The sequence below is a fragment of the Scardinius erythrophthalmus genome (genome assembly GCF_964197995.2).
Source record: "Scardinius erythrophthalmus genome assembly, chromosome: 6".
In the NCBI taxonomy this organism is placed as follows: domain Eukaryota; kingdom Metazoa; phylum Chordata; class Actinopteri; order Cypriniformes; family Leuciscidae; genus Scardinius; species Scardinius erythrophthalmus.
Window position 1 is genome coordinate 22,029,633 of NC_138226.1, and position 16,752 is coordinate 22,046,384.

A 16,752-nucleotide genomic window follows, 5' to 3' on the forward strand; every position below is an offset into this window, starting at 1 on the left:
CCCATATCAACTGTAAAGCAGCTCAATCCAGTATTGAGCTCAAGTCAGTTCAATTCAATAACTAGTTCATCAATTGTACAACAATTATGCCTTCATACTGTATATACAGTGTATTTGTGTACATACAGGTACATGTACTTGTGACAAAATCCTGTGCAAAAAGGTTTGAAAAAAGGTTTTCATATTTTATGGGGACATTCCATAGACCTAATGATTTTATACTGTACATACTGTATATTCAATATCCTAATCCTAAACCTACCCATCACAGAAAACGGTAACACTTTACAATAAAGTCTCAATTGTTAACATGATTTAATGTATTCACTAACATAGTCCATGTTAGTGAATACATTAAATCATGTTAACAAATGAGAATGTTAAATGTCAAATAAATCATGTTAACAATGAGCAATGCATTTGTTGCAGTATGTGTTAATCTTTATTAATGTTAGCTAATAAAATTCCAGCTGTTTATTCTTTGTTCATGTCACACAGGAACCCATATCATGATACACATCTGTGTTCTCAAACCATGTATACAAGAACACACACATTGGTAGGTGAAGACTTTCATAGAAGATGAAGGCTTTCCACATGCACAATGATTTTTATACTAAGCTAAAGAAGACATTTAGTCCTCAATGTAAATGTGGTAAAACCAGTACACACACACACTTTTGTTATTAGAACTGCTCCTGCACTATATGTAGTTCAAAGACATATCCCTGTAGGCTATCAAAATAAACAAAGCATAATACTGATAGACAGCAAAGACTAATAAAAATGTGAGCTTCATGATTCCGTGTAGGTCTTCAAATATTCTTATGAGGGCTGGAATTATTAACATTATGTAACCCCATCATCTCAAAAGAGGGCAACATCCACAGTGTGTTTCTTTGCAAAACGGTTTATTCTACAACATTCAAATGTAGCACAATGGGTAATCAAAAATGGTAAAGAAACAAAACAAAAAACAAAACCAAAATTTTAACCGTTAGAGACAACAGGGTTCCCGATCGTATCAATGGCATCTGCTCTGCAAATAAGAGCACACTCAATCACAAATAAAACAAACACAATTTCACTCCAAGCTCAAATCAAACCACTACAAATTGTTCCCCCACCATAACAGAGTAAACCATAAGAAAATGGGAACCTCACTGTCATGTGTAGGTCCAAGACAAAACAAAACACATTCTCACAAATTAAATCACTTTGCCACTTCAACACAAGAGACCCAATTCAACATTAAAGTCCTCTCTTCAGACACCCATTAAGCCACAAATGCTTTTAATAAAAGTAAATGGCAATCACACATCATCTGTATTTTTAAATATATTTGCTTAATTCTCTGAGGCTCCAATCAACACAATTCCCATAAGGACACTTCACAATTCAGTTATATGCTGCTGATTAATCAACTGGTCGTTTCATCTGCTATTGCCTTGAAAAACACCACACAGCTTTTCCTGCTTAGCACATGGTATCACAAAGAGGACGCCCACAAAGTTTGATTTCTTTTTATAGTGTCTTGACTCATGGGGTTTGTACTGTAGTTCATCTAATTTGTAGTCCTACACCTTCTACCCCATTACAATTACAATTACAGCATGTTTAGCTGCAGTAATGTGATTAAATCTACAGAGACTGCAAATAAACATTAAATAAATGCTTCTCACAGTCAGCTTAAAAGAGAAAGGCCTTGTTTCATAACAATTACAACTGAAATATAGTGTAAGTAAAACAGAACTTGTCCTAACGTTTCTACAACATATTCACTACGGCACTGAGAACTCTTTAGTTACTACTTCTGACACTATAATGGCCAGTGAATCAGTACATAATACAAACAATGAATCAGTACATAAATGAAATGTTAGGTTAGTAACAGTAATTTATATTAGAGCTAATTTAAGTGTTCATATTGATGTGAAATATGTTTAGTTGGCATTGACAATAAGGTTTAACACAAAGTTTAATACAAAGCATGAACTTCTTAGAATGTACTTAAAAAAAAAAATATTCTGTTTGGGTACCTTGTGTAATTGATATGAATGACTCGGCAACAACATTTTATTTTAGTTTTAGGATAATTTTATGTACACAATTTCATGAAAATTATACAAACACACATATCCTCTTTAGACTTGCGTTAGAATAGCCAAAGAAATGGTATAGGCAGACAAAGTTGTTAAGGTAGGATTGTTCAGTAACATCTTTAAGGCAGAAATTAGGAAAGACTCACTGTATATGACTTTTCAAAATACAGTAATAATAATAATAATAATAATAATAATGGATTTGCCAGGAAACGTATAATTACTGTAAAACACTGTAAAAGGCATGCTTTTTGGAAGTGAAAAAGTAAGAATAGCCATAATATTTAAAGTTTAAAGTCTATAATATTCAACAAGACAATAAATACACACTATAAGGCAATAATTTTTATTGTTTACAAGTATTGTATTTTATAAAACTACACCATAGGTCACTATATTTGGTTATACGTTGTGCTTGGCTGTAATTATGTTACCAGTACAGAGTACTAAAAATGTTTAAACAAACTTTAAAAGTACTAAGATCTACATACCAAGCTTTAGCTAGAATGGCCTCTATTCCAACTTGCACAGTCAGGAATTGGCTAACAATAGGTGCTGTGTAGTCTTTAGTCTTGGTCTAGTATAAAGGTACGGGTGACAGCAGTCAGTCAACAACCAGAATCAGCTTCAGCTTCTCCTTTGTGGAACTACTGAGGATCAGACAGCGCAACCATGAAGGTAAACCTTGTTCCAGCTGCCATTTACACATATTTTAACTTGGTATATTTCATTTTAAATCACTAAAACTTTTATTTTTCAGGTCACCTTTTTTGAGGACAGGAACTTCCAGGGTCGCTCTTACGACTGTATGGGCGACAGTGGTGACTTCTCCTCCTACCTGAGTCGCTGTCACTCTTGCAGAGTGGAGAGTGGATGCTGGATGATGTATGATCATCCCAACTACATGGGAAATGGATATTTCTTTAAAAGGGGCGAGTATGCTGATTACATGTCTATGTTTGGAATGAGCAACTGCATCAGGTCCTGCCGTATGATCCCCATGGTGAGCTCAAAATTAAAGTTCATATATATATATATATGTTTTTATTTTTTTGGCTGTGACTAAAAAAATCTTGTGAGAAAATTAATTTTCTGGCTGATAAACTTAAATTACACTGACTTATCTTCCACAACAGCACAGGGGATCCTACAGAATGAGGATCTATGAGAGGGAGAACTTCATGGGTCAGATGTACGAGATGATGGATGACTGTGACAACATCATGGACCGTTACCGCATGTCTCACTGCCAGTCCTGTCATGTGATGGACGGCCACTGGCTCATGTATGAGCAGCCCCACTACAGAGGCAGGATGTCCTACTTCAGGCCTGGAGAGTACAGGAGCTTCAGCAATATGGGTGGCATGAGATTCATGAGCATGAGGCGTATCATGGACTCTTGGTACTAGTGTTCAAATGTTTCAATAAAATAGTTTCTATACAACACTAAACATTGTGTTCTGAAAATAATGAATGCCACTATTACATGAGCAGTCCACAAAAAACAAGCTTAAGAGAAAAGTGAATAATTTTTCATTTTGTCAAGTCTGCCACACTTGCCCCCTTAAAAAAAGCCCCTTGCTATAAAGACATACTGGGGACTAGAAAAGTGAACCCTTTCTCTCTTTTAAATGAAAGTTCATTCTGCATGCTGAAGCATACAGTAAGGTCCAACCAGTTTAAAGACTACACATTAGGGCTGTCGCGGTGAAGGATTTTCCCTTGCGGTAATTTTGAGTGGCTCAATAGCACGATATGCGGTTTTACCGCATTTATTAATTTATTTTGATTTATTTGTTGCTATATAAATAAGTGTCACGATGTGGTCAGCATGCACAAAAACGAATGGGCTACATTTTCAGTAACCAATAAATCGAAACTAAACAGGTTGTCTGCGCATTGAAAGCCTGTCACTCAGTGCGCAGTTGTTACGGCAACGGACGGTCTTTGAGTGAGTCATTAAACCATTCATTCAACACGTTCAAAAACGCTGATTGATTCATTAAAAGATAGTAGCGTTAGTGAAATAAGGTTAATTATTTTTAACTTTGAGCTCCACTTTTCAAGGCTCAGCTGACCAGCAATGCGTCGCATGGGTACGCTGAAGCTTCACTTAATAGAGATAAACGGCATTGATTCAATGCGTGACTCACTGAGTTTTGTTTCCCGCGACCGCGAGTTCCTTGCGCTGTGGATGCTGACCAGCGCTGTCACTGATGCCATTCATGGTAAATACCCTTTATTTTAAATGTTAAAAGGATGACAGGACAAATATTCAACTTTCCTTGGACACGGCAACCTTTTCACGAATATGACTTGACCTCAAAGACAGACGCAGGTAATCGCACGCGCTCAGTCGATCTATCTCATTCACTGTCTGTTAGGCTTAAGTGCACATTCACGAAGCCTCTGTACAAATCACTATGATAAAACCATGATCACCACGTCTTATTATCATTATTAACTTATTTAACATTCAATACACATGCACGAAATTCAAAACAAAAAGGGTATAGCCTTATGAAAAAAGAAAACACGTGAATACCGCGGTTGCTGCGGTTACTTGAATTCCTCTGCGGTTGGCTTGTCAGTAGCGCGGTACTGCGATATTGCGGTTATCTCAATGTTACTCAGAAAACGGGTTATAAGTTTATTTCATTTGAAGTACTTGTACTAAATGTTACGCTCTTAGATGTTCGAAAAACATCCCTATTATCTCTAGCCTTGGCTACCGTATATAGACCGCCTGGGCCTTACGCTGATTTCCTAAAAGAGTTTGCAGATTTTCTCTCAGACCTATTAGTTAACTTCGATAAAGCATTAATTGTTGGAGACTTTAATATCCATGTAGATAATCAAAATGATGCGTTAGGGGCTGCGTTTACAGATTTATTAAACTCCTTTGGGGTCAAGCAAAACATTACCGGACCGACTCATCGATTTAATCATACACTCGATTTAATTATATCACATGGAACCGATCCAACCGATATAGATATCATTCCACAAAGTGACGATGTCACTGACCATTACATGGTAACTTGCATATTACGTACTCCTGTAATATATCATGCTGCGCCACGTTATCGATTAGGCAGAACAATCCTTCCATCCACCATAGATAATTTTTCAAACAGCTTATCGGATCTGTCTCAGCTGCTCAGTGAACCCAAACAAACAGATGAACTTGAGGAATTAACTAGCACTATGAGCACCATTCTCTCTGGATCATTGGATATTGTTGCGCCCATTAGATTAAAAAAGGTCAGAGAGAAAAGTAAAGCACCATGGTACAACAATACTACGCGTGTTCTAAAGAGAGAAACCCGTAATTTAGAGCGTAAATGGAAACAAACCAACTTAGAGGTCTTTAGAATCGCATGGAAAGACAGTATGTCACGTTATAAAAAGGCCCTAAAAGCGGCCAGGGCTGAGCATCTACGCAAACTAATAGAAAACAACCATAACAATCCTAAGTTCTTATTTAACACCGTGGCGAGACTAACAAATAAACAGATGTCTCCTGAACAAAATATTCCATTACAGTTTAGTAGTAATGATTTCATGAAGTTCTTCACTGAGAAAATAGAAAACATCAGAACCACAATTGTAAACGTTCAATCCTCAATCGCGCCTTATAATTCAGCCTCAATTATCACGCCGCAAGAACAATTACAGTGCTTCACAACTATAGAACAAAAAGAGTTAAATAAACTTTTTACTTCATCTAAAACAACAACATGTTTATTAGATCCCATACCAACTAAACTATTGAAAGAAGTGTTACCTGTAGTGGAAGAGCCTCTCCTCAATATTATTAACTCGTCTTTATCTTTAGGTTATGTTCCAAAAACATTTAAACTGGCAGTTATAAAACCTCTCATTAAGAAACCACAATTAGATCCGAATAATCTAGTAAATTATAGACCCATTTCAAATCTACCTTTTATGTCTAAAATACTAGAAAAAGTTGTGTCCGCTCAACTGGGCTCTTTCTTACAAGAAAATGACGTCTATGAAAAGTTTCAGTCTGGATTCAGGCCGCATCATAGCACTGAAACTGCGCTCGTTAAAATCACAAATGATTTACTTTTAGCTTCTGACCAAGGCTGTATCTCAATATTAGTTTTACTTGATCTTAGTGCTGCGTTCGATACTATAGATCGTACAATACTCTTAGATCGACTACAAAATTATACTGGTGTTCAAGGACAAGCATTAAGCTGGTTTAGATCGTATTTATCTGACCGCTACCATTTTGTTTATTTAAATGGAGAAAAATCTATCATAACTCCAGTAAACTATGGAGTGCCGCAGGGATCTGTGTTAGTCCCTCTATTATTCTCAATATATATGCTACCACTTGGAAATATTATAAGGAAACATGGAATTAGTTTCCATTGTTATGCTGATGACACTCAAATCTATATTTCATCACGGCCAGATGAAAACGCTAAATTATCCAAATTGACAGAGTGTGTTAAAGATATAAAAGATTGGATGTCGCATAATTTTCTTTTATTAAATCCAGACAAGACAGAGGTACTACTTATCGGTTCAAAAAACCACCCACAAAACCTCTCACAATACAACTTTAACATAGTAGGATGTCCTGTTACTTCATCCTCTACAGTAAAAGACCTGGGTGTTATATTAGACTGCAACCTGTCTTTTGAAAATCATATTTCATATGTTACAAGAACAGCCTTTTTCCACCTTAGAAACATTGCTAAGCTACGTAATATGCAATCAGTTTCTGACGCAGAAAAGTTAGTTCATGCATTCATGACCTCGAGACTAGATTACTGTAATGCGTTATTAGCCGGTTGTCCTGCATCCTCAATAAACAAGCTACAGTTAGTCCAAAATGCCGCCGCTAGAGTTCTAACTAGATCAAGAAAATATGATCATATAACACCGATTTTATCATCCCTACATTGGTTACCTATAAAGTCCCGTATTAATTACAAGGTATTGCTACTGACTTATAAAGCCCTAAACGGCTTAGCTCTAGTCTATTTAACGGATCTTCTATCGCCCTATAATCCATCGCGCTCTTTAAGGTCACTAAATTCGAGGCTTTTGGTCATACCTAGGATATCTAGGTCCACCAAAGGAGGGAGAGCATTTTCACATTTAGCACCAAAACTCTGGAATAGTCTTCCGGATACTGTTCGTTGCTCAGACTCGCTCTCCCAGTTTAAAACTAGATTAAAGACGCATCTCTTCAGCCAGGCATTCATATAATACTTTTAATCCTACAGTTAAATCCGACGTCTAGTTCATAAACGCCAGAGGAGAACTAGCCCCCGACTGAGCCCGGGTTCTCCCAAGGTTTTTTTTTTTTCTCCATTAGGTCACCTGATGGAGTTTTTCGGTTCCTTGCCACTGTTGCCTTTGGCTTGCTCAGTTGGGGATATTTGGGGATATTTAATTTAATTAATCAATCAACGATACTATTGATCAGCATTACCGAACGTAGACGTTCCACTTGAAACAAACATTGATGTATTGTTCTAATTTATTACTGTGAAGCTGCTTTGATACAACCTGTGTTGTGAAAAGCGCTATATAAATAAACTTGACTTCACTTGACTTGACCTATCGCGACAGCCCTACTACACATGCCTTTGAACATCTAATTTTTTGGAGACAGACTAAAATCTCTTATATCTTGTCTTGTTCAAGCTGTGTGAATTCTTTATAATGAACAAAGTCATCAGTTACTCATGAAATGTGTTTGAACGTGCTACAGTCAATTTTCTATATTTAAGTTATTTAGAATCTAAAACTTCCAAGCTTTCACATTAACACATCAACACATCACACATTGAGGACATAGACCAACAGATGTCTTGAGCAAATGCAAATCAAAATATAGGATTAATGCCATTATTTTCTTCTTACTTTTTAGAACATATTGACAGACTATCTCTATCATCAATAACTGTCTTTCAAATTTATGATGTACAGGACAAGCTTGTTGAGGAAAACATGGGGTAGGAAGAATCAGGAATTGGTTATGAACCACAGTCCTAGTGTTCTAGATTGACTGTGCACTTGGTTTTGCCCTTTTACTCTTATCACAAATCAAGGCCCCTTCTGTGGATAGAGAAGAGCTAAGGACATAAGTTAAAAATCTACAGTGTAAGCAAGATCCCAAAATGCATGCCCAAAAAAATAATAATAAGAATAAGAATAATAAGAATAATAATAATAATAAAAATAAAAATCCATTTAGTCAAGAGTTTTGAATATTAAACAACAAACACATGAAAAAAATAGAAACTTAGGCCTCGTTTAAAAGCTTAGGCAGCTGGGAGAGGGAATTTGATACAACGAGTATTGCAATATTTTGCATAGGGACATCGTATCGGGCACCACACTTTTTAAGGCCTAAATTCATGCTCATTATTGCAAGTGTTGTGCATAATATTACCATAAACTCCAAACTTATGATACAAATATTATACAATCTGTTTGTGAAAACAAAGTTGTTTCACAAAGCTGTTTGTGAAAATAAATAAACTAACATCATGAGCAAATCAGTACTGTTGAATCTCTCTCTCTTTTTTTTTTCTCTTGGACATGCGTAGTGAGCTGTGTGTAAAGGAAGCGATAAAACAAATCTTTTGTTCATGATTAGAATAAAAAAAAAAAACTGTCTATAATGCCATATCTACACTGCCAGTGTGCTCGTTCATAATACAACACTATTGACAAGAAAGGTGGCAGCAGCAGTAAAATGTGTCTCATGCTAAGAGAGGGTGAGGAAGGATACTAAAAAAAAAAGCCTGTATCATCATTACTTGATTCATTATTGTTACATACAGTGGGTTATATCAGAAAATCAAACTGTCTTGCGTAACTGTGTAGGCTGTTACAACAAGAATAACACCACGGAACCATATACAGTAGCATCCAAGTTGTATGCTTTTACATGGTTAATGACAACCATGTATCTTCCTAAAACAACAAATAAAATATGATTCAGCACTATATATTAGGCATCTTTAACTACTGTACTATGTACTTTCATCAAAAAATAAAAAAACAAAAAAGTTAGTTACAATCTACTTACTGTGTTCATTTTGTATTGCAAAACAATTTTGCTCCTATTGCGGTGGGATGAAAGATTAGGGACAGGTTTTGTGGTATGGGTTTAAGGGTGTGTTACACTTGGTTCACACCGGACGCCGAAGCGACGCGGAACGGAAAATCACGCGCGGTCCGGCGCCTGCCTGTTCACACCAGACGCGTATTCTCCGCGGCGGTCGACAAGCGCTTCTGCTCAGTTGTTGTTTATTCAGAGCTATTTTTTACATCATAGGTAAGTAAATAACCTAATAAAATGAATACACCATTTTTCTGTAACCAAAAAGTTTGTACACTTCTTTTATTAATCCGTTGTCGAGACACACACGCAGCCAGAGAGAGAATATGGTAGACAGTAGTAGTGTAGATATACTGTTGAAATATACATCCTCTCTTCAAATTTATTAAATCTATTTTGTTGTGTTTTTTCTTTGTTTGTTTTCATCTTTCTAGTCTGTTTAGATACACAAATATGATCGCATTTGTCACTCGCGCTATTTTAATTTTTGAAAATTGCTTATATTTTGACAATTGACCGGATTGTCTCGTGTTTCTTGGTGTGACTTCCTGCCGGAATTGACGCGGATCATTCGCGGCTCGCGCAAAAAATAGACCAGACGCCGAAACTGGCGCTTCACGGCGCGGGTCGGGCGTGGGCCGGCCGCGGCGCTCCGCGTCTGGTGTGAACGACACCATAGTATTTCTGTGCCAAAAATTGTCCTTCCGGTTTGTCACAAGTTTCGGAAAGTTTTTTTCGAGTATGGGTATGTGTGACGTCAGATGTAATGGAATTTCCTTATATGGGTCCTAAGGGCACTTCTCCGGTAAGATCGCGGGCGCGCGCGCACTCGTAGACCAGAGCAAGAGAGCGAAAGCAGTTCGCCATCAAAGCGCCCTGCCCGGCTTTTGGGAAGCCAATGTCACCAAAGAAGTGTGTTTTTGGTTGCCAGGGCAAGACAACCCTGCACAGATTCCCAAAGAACCCGGCGTTAAGGCACCAGTGGATGGAGTTTGTTTTTCCTGAGCATAAAAGGAGGTGTAGACTCTTTGTTCCCTGCATTTCGACGATGATTGTTTTATAAACAAAGCCCAGATCGACGGATTTGCAGATCGTCTAATGCTTAAGGATCGAGCAGTCACAATGATAAAGGTTCGGTGAGTAAAACTGCTTCTATTGTCTCTGTGTTGTTACTGGCTCGGCGCGTTAGCACAGCTTTAGCTTCGCCCACACGGCCCGCCTCCAGCCGCTCGTTTTTTTCCGGAAAGACTCGGTACAGCCTATCTTTCTTTTATAAATATAATAAAACTAAAGACTTTTTGGAGATATGAAGGATGCAATACTACTCTATAGGTACTCAAGATTAACAGGAGATTGAGTGAAAATGAGCATTTCACCCCCCCTTTAAAATAGAAAACAGTCATTTTAAATTGTCATAATATTTCACAACAATACTGTTTTGTTTTATTGTTTTTTATCAAATAAATGCAGCCTTGATGAGCAGAAGAGACTTCTTTTAAAAACATAAAAAATCTTACCGATCTAAAAAAGTACACAAGAAGTGCACTGTATCAAATGATTAATTTAAATATTAGTCCATAATAGTCAAAGAAACTTGATATGAAGTGGGGCTGAAAACTAAATTCTATTAAAAAATATGTAAAATACCAGGAAGGAACTCAGTGGACAAGTAAAGGATAAAGGAGATGGATACTAAGATGTTAAATGAACAGACTGAGAACCGTGTCTTAAATACATATGTGGAGTCGCAATATACCACAATATATTATATTGCATTATTATATGGCTTGGTTGAATTCTAATGTAGAATGCGGTCTGTTATTTCTTGGTAACAGACCGCTGCTAAGTATAACACATCGTTGCCATGAAAAACAGAGCGTTGCTCTGGACGCAGGATTCTAACCGTAGAGATGGAACGGACTATTTTCTTTAGCGGAAGCAATACAATCGTTTTTAAACCAATAAACTCCTTTTTAAATCAATATTTTGTGTCAAATTATTGATTTATTTGGTAGGTAGCCATGTAATAAGCTGGATAATGTAGAGCGAGGCGGTTGTTATAGCGAATACAACCCTGACAATCCTGATCAGCCTGTCAGGTTGTATTCGCTATAACAACCGCCTCGCTCTACATTATCCCTTACATACTCAGCATATCGCAAAACATTTAAAAATCGCAATAATATCTTATTGTGGCTTAAGAACTGTGACAGTATCTTATTGTGGGGCCTGCCTAGTTGCCGAATCTAGGGTGCGTTTCCCAAAAGCATCGCTAGCCAACTATGTTCGCAAGTTCCGTCGTTATCAGCATAGTTCAACGAGTCAGTGGTTTCCCGAAACCATTGTTCTAACGAACATTCGCAAACAACATCGCAAAGTTGTGTAGTTGGAACGACAGCTCTCGACCTGTGGTTAGAAGCATAGTTTCTAGTTTGCATGACGTGGACTTAATAAATCCTTATCTTAAACAAAATAAGCAAGCTAACATTCAGTACAATCTGTGTCTTTTATTTAGAATATATACAAATGTAATTTACGTCTTTTAGTTTGTCAAGAGATTTAAAGCACCGTTTTGAAGAGTGCGCATGTACGAACGTGCTCTACTAGGTAAGAACGAGCCTATGACTGAATCTGGAAATAAAGCAAAATAACTGAGAAAAATGAGAAATAGTCCTCAGATGCCATGTCTGTAATTTATAGCAAACCATCTAGCATTAATTCGATCTCAAACAGATTCATTAAAAGAAGTTATTAGGCTACTCCACCACGTGCGTGACGTCATAAACCAATGTGTTTGAACAACCACTTTGCGACAATACGGTTTCGGGAAACAGTCGTGACTAGTTGATTTCATTAACGATGCATCATACTATGATAGTTAAGCAGCGAGTTATGTTGTTATTCGGGAAACAGCATTACTACATTACTGCTTTTTTCTTTTTTTTCAGCATTACTACATTACTGCTAATTTATGAATACACCATACAATTGTTCATTAAATAAACTATTGTTAATGTTTGTTGATAACCCCTTAACATAAATTTATATAACTTAATTTATTCAATTTAATTAAAATATTAATATATGCAAAGATTAACATAAACCTAGATTAACTTAAGTGTTTTACAGATTCACATTCTTTTTGACTAATGTAAATGTTAGAAAATTATGATCTTTTGTCCTAACAGAATGTGAACACTATGATCTACATACCAAGATTTAGCTAGAATGGCCGCTATTCCAACTTGCACAGTCAGGAATTGACTAACAATAGGTGCTGTGTAGTCTTTAGTCTTGGTCTACTATAAAAGCACAGGTGACAGCAGTCAGTCAACAACCAGAATCAGCTTCAGCTTCTCCTTTCCTACTGAGGATCAGACAGCACAACCATGAAGGTAAACCTTGTTCCAGCTGCCATTTACACATATTTTAACTTCGTATGCGTTTTATTTGGTATATTTCACTTTAAATCACTAAAACTTTTATTTTTCAGGTCACCTTTTTTGAGGACAGGAACTTCCAGGGTCGCTCTTACGACTGTATGGGCGACTGTGCTGACATGCACTCCTACATGAGTCGCTGTCACTCTTGCAGAGTGGAGAGCGGATGCTGGATGATGTATGATCATCCCAACTACATGGGAAATCAGTATTTCTTTAAAAGGGGCGAGTATGCTGACTACATGTCTATGTTTGGAATGAGCAACTGCATCAGGTCCTGCCGTATGATCCCCATGGTGAGCTCCACATTGAAATATTTGTAATAAATGAAATATTTTAATTCATATTTATTTAGAAGCATAAATCAGAGAACTAATTGTAGTTTTTGGGGGTTAGAGAAAAATGTTTGAAAGGAACCGAGGATCCTATAAGAATGGTGATTTGAGACAGACCTAATTCTTGATAGATATTTACATTTTATGTTAATTCTGCCTGACAAACTTGAAAATAATGGACTTCTCTTCCACTACAGCACAGGGGATCCTACAGAATGAGGATCTACGAGAGGGAGAACTTCATGGGTCAGATGTACGAGATGATGGATGACTGTGACAACATCATGGACCGTTACCGCATGTCTCACTGCCAGTCCTGTCATGTGATGGACGGCCACTGGCTCATGTATGAGCAGCCCCACTACAGAGGCAGGATGTCCTACTTCAGGCCTGGAGAGTACAGGAGCTTCAGCAATATGGGTGGCATGAGATTCATGAGCATGAGGCGTATCATGGACTCTTGGTACTAGCATTCCAGTGTGTCTAATAATAAAACTATTTCACGAGAACACTAAACATTGTGTCTTGAAAATCATTATACCATAAATATCTGCATGAGTAATGGACAAACAAACAAAGTTCTCATGATGCAAAACAAATTAAGAGAAGAAAAAGAATAATCAATTACTGTATTTTTTTTTATACATCCTGTGCTAATATTAGGATTTCAAATGAAAAGCTACTCAGCTCTTTCGCAGAATAACATGTCTTAACAGTGGAACCATATAGATACAGATACTTTACTTGGATAGCACACTTATCAAAGCTCCTGGTCAAATGACTAGTAGTACCCTTTGTTAGAAGTGAATGTAGTCCACCGACATAAAAAACTGAAATTTCATGTGGTTTTGAATACAGAGCAGATCCTCACCAACAAAAAAGCTTATACCTTGTTTCCTAAAAATCATCTAAAAAAGAACGTGTTCAAGGACACCCAAAGGCCAAAGATTGATGGTGTGCCCTACTGTAAGAGGCACACCATACATTTTTCATGTGTTAAGTCAAATAGCTCATTTAATGTGGTGGTGATCTGACATATATGATTCATAAACGTCGACAAGATTGTCAACCTTGTCCAAAGAAATTGTATGATCTACAGTGTCAAATTCAGCACTAAGTTCTAGTAAAACTAGTTGAGTTATACAACTTTGTGTCAGATTATATCTGAAATCTGTTCCCACAATTATAGATCTGAGAGAACAAAAGATCAAGTAAACAACGATGCAACAGGTAAGGTAAGGTAAGGTAAGGTAAGGTAAGGTAAGGTAAGGTAAGGTAAGGTAAGGTAAGGTAAGGTAAGGTAAGGTGAGGTAAGGTGAGGTAAGGTAAGGTAAGGTAAAACTTTATTATCCCACATGGGGAAATTTGTCTTGGGTCATCACCCATGCTGCAGTCAGCTCACAATTAACACATAATAATCAAGAAACTCAAACAATAATAAAACGAACCATAACAACAGAAATAACACAGCAATATGAAAAAAAGCAGTTTTATAGACACAGGAATAAATTAGTTTTTAAATCTATTCCATCTGTAACAAGGATCTCTAAATCTCCTCCCAGAAGGCAGCAACTCATACTCTGTATACAAAACATGGGATGGATCAGACAATCTTATAAGCTTCTCTTAAAGTAGTTCATAAATAGTCTGCAATGATGTCTGTTCTTTAACACCAATACTTTTCCAAGCAGTGTGAATCATCCGGAACAGTTTAGTTCTCAGCTGCACAGACAGATTACCAAACCAGACAGTAATGGTGTATCTACTTAAGCTCTCATAGCCTGATAAAAGATTATCATAAGACATTTCCGGGGGCTGAGAGGACGCTGGCGTGTTTGTCGCCGCTTCTCATCTCCGATCTAACCGACATTTTTATGGATTTTATGCTCTACAACCAGCCTAAACACATTGGTCACCCCAGACATCAGTGTCGAGATCATAATTGCTGTTTTGCTCGGTTTTGCTGTATTTGTCAAGGCTGTCTAACGCTGCTTACCGCTGCAAACTTTTCTACACCATCAACCCATCAGACGACACCTGCTACTGAAGTACAGCGACCTACCGACCATCACATGCAAATCTGCGATCCTTGGTCTGTGTGGACAACACTGTCATCCCTGACAATGCACTAACCAGGACATCATTCATGCTGCTTAACATTCGTTCAAATAACATAGCCCTCCTTATCCATGACCTCATCTTGGAAAAATCACTGGATTTTTGATGTCTTGCTGAGACATGGCAGAACCAGCAAGAGTTCATAACTCTCAACCATGCCACTCCGCCAGGTTATGGCTATATCCAGAAGCCTTGCAGCCTTGGCCGTGGTGGCGGACTTGCTGTTATCCATCATGCTGACATCCTGGTCAAAGCGATCCCAGTGAATACTACCTCCTTTGAGTGTGTTCACTTCATGTTGACTGGGTCCACGCAGCTACAGGTTGTCCTAATCTAACGATTCAATTCAAACTCTTTTGAGGTGGTTTTTTTTTCTGCAGGTAGTCCAATGCTTTTGAAGTAATTTTATGTTTATTTTATGTAAAGTTAATTTTTTTCTCTAAATTTATTAAAATTAGAAAGTGTATCTAAAATATAAAATTAGAATTAATTTAGATTCATTTGACACTATTTACCCCTTTTTGATTATTATTTTTTATGTACAATAAAACTAAAAGCTGAAGATTTTTGTGGTGTATCATTCATCAGTGCTTCTTTTTCCACTCCAACGTTCCAATAATTCCTGCCCACTATTTGCTTACCCTACAAATAGGCCCATCTATGTAAACGATTTAGAAAAAGTTCCATCAATTCAAACTTTATATCATCGCTATGATATGTAGTGTCATATATTCCAGTCCTAACATGCAGTAATGCTTTAAACACATTTGACAAGCTATTTGATAAAAATCAACAACCGGTCAAGACTGATTGGCTTACGCTATTTTCCCACTTTTCTGTGCTCTTTTATTCTTTCATGTTAACTGAAGTGAATAATGCTCTATTTTAACTTTAATCAACAAGTAGAATTGATCATGACATTCTCGCCTTATAAATAAAAGAAAAGAAAAGAAAAGAAAAGAAAAGAAAAGAAAAGAAAAGAAAAGAAAAGAAAAGAAAAGAAAAGAAAAGAAAAAGTCGCTGATCCATTGCTGAGCTAGTGAATGTCTGAACTAGTTGATGCACAAAATCAATACCCTGATAAAGAGGTTGACTGGCAAAAAGTATTTTATGTTTTTTGAAAATACAAAAATGCTCATCTTAAATGTATTTAAATACAAATTACATTTGATTTTTTCCAAAGGCTTTAAAATACAAAATACACAATAGTATTTTGTATTTCAAATACGTATTTTAAATACATGTATCTGAAATACTGCCCATCCCTGCCCCTGGTTCACCCCTGAGCTCCGCAGGACGAAAACCATAGAACGTAGGCTCAAGAGACAATACAGAAGATCTGGTCTCAATGTGCATCGTGAAGCATTTAAAGAACATGTCACGAACTACAAAGAAGTTCTTTCTCAGGCAAAAACAAGGTATTACTCCACACTCATCAGTAACAAACAAAAACACCCCACATGGATACATGGTTAATGGCAACCATGTATCTTCCTAAAACAACAATTAAAATAGGATTCAACACATCATTATATTTCATAACTGAAAAGTATAAAGTATAGTGTAACCTTTAACTTGTTCATTAGGGTACTAGTAAGTTTGTTGTTCTTTGCAAAACTGCTTAAAACAATACGTAATGTAAA

At 36.9% G+C, this 16,752-nt stretch overlaps 2 protein-coding genes across 2 annotated transcripts; both read left to right on the top strand.

Annotated features, from left to right (window-relative positions):
* Positions 1-2,862: 2,862 nt before the first annotated feature.
* LOC308692582 (gamma-crystallin M2-like) lies at positions 2,863-3,511 on the top strand (the record flags this gene model as incomplete). The annotated part of the gene is made up of 2 exons (XM_081368719.1): positions 2,863-3,105; positions 3,239-3,511. The coding sequence occupies exons 1-2, from the start codon at positions 2,911-2,913 to the stop codon at positions 3,509-3,511; spliced, it is 468 nt and encodes a 155-aa protein (XP_081224845.1). The 5' UTR covers positions 2,863-2,910.
* Positions 3,512-12,709: 9,198 nt separating this feature from the next.
* Positions 12,710-13,461, top strand: LOC308692585 (gamma-crystallin M2-like; the record flags this gene model as incomplete). Its single annotated transcript, XM_081368722.1, has 2 exons — positions 12,710-12,952; positions 13,189-13,461. Exons 1-2 carry the CDS (start codon positions 12,758-12,760, stop codon positions 13,459-13,461), a joined length of 468 nt encoding a protein of 155 aa, XP_081224848.1. The 5' UTR covers positions 12,710-12,757.
* Between the last annotated feature and the right edge of the window lie 3,291 nt (positions 13,462-16,752).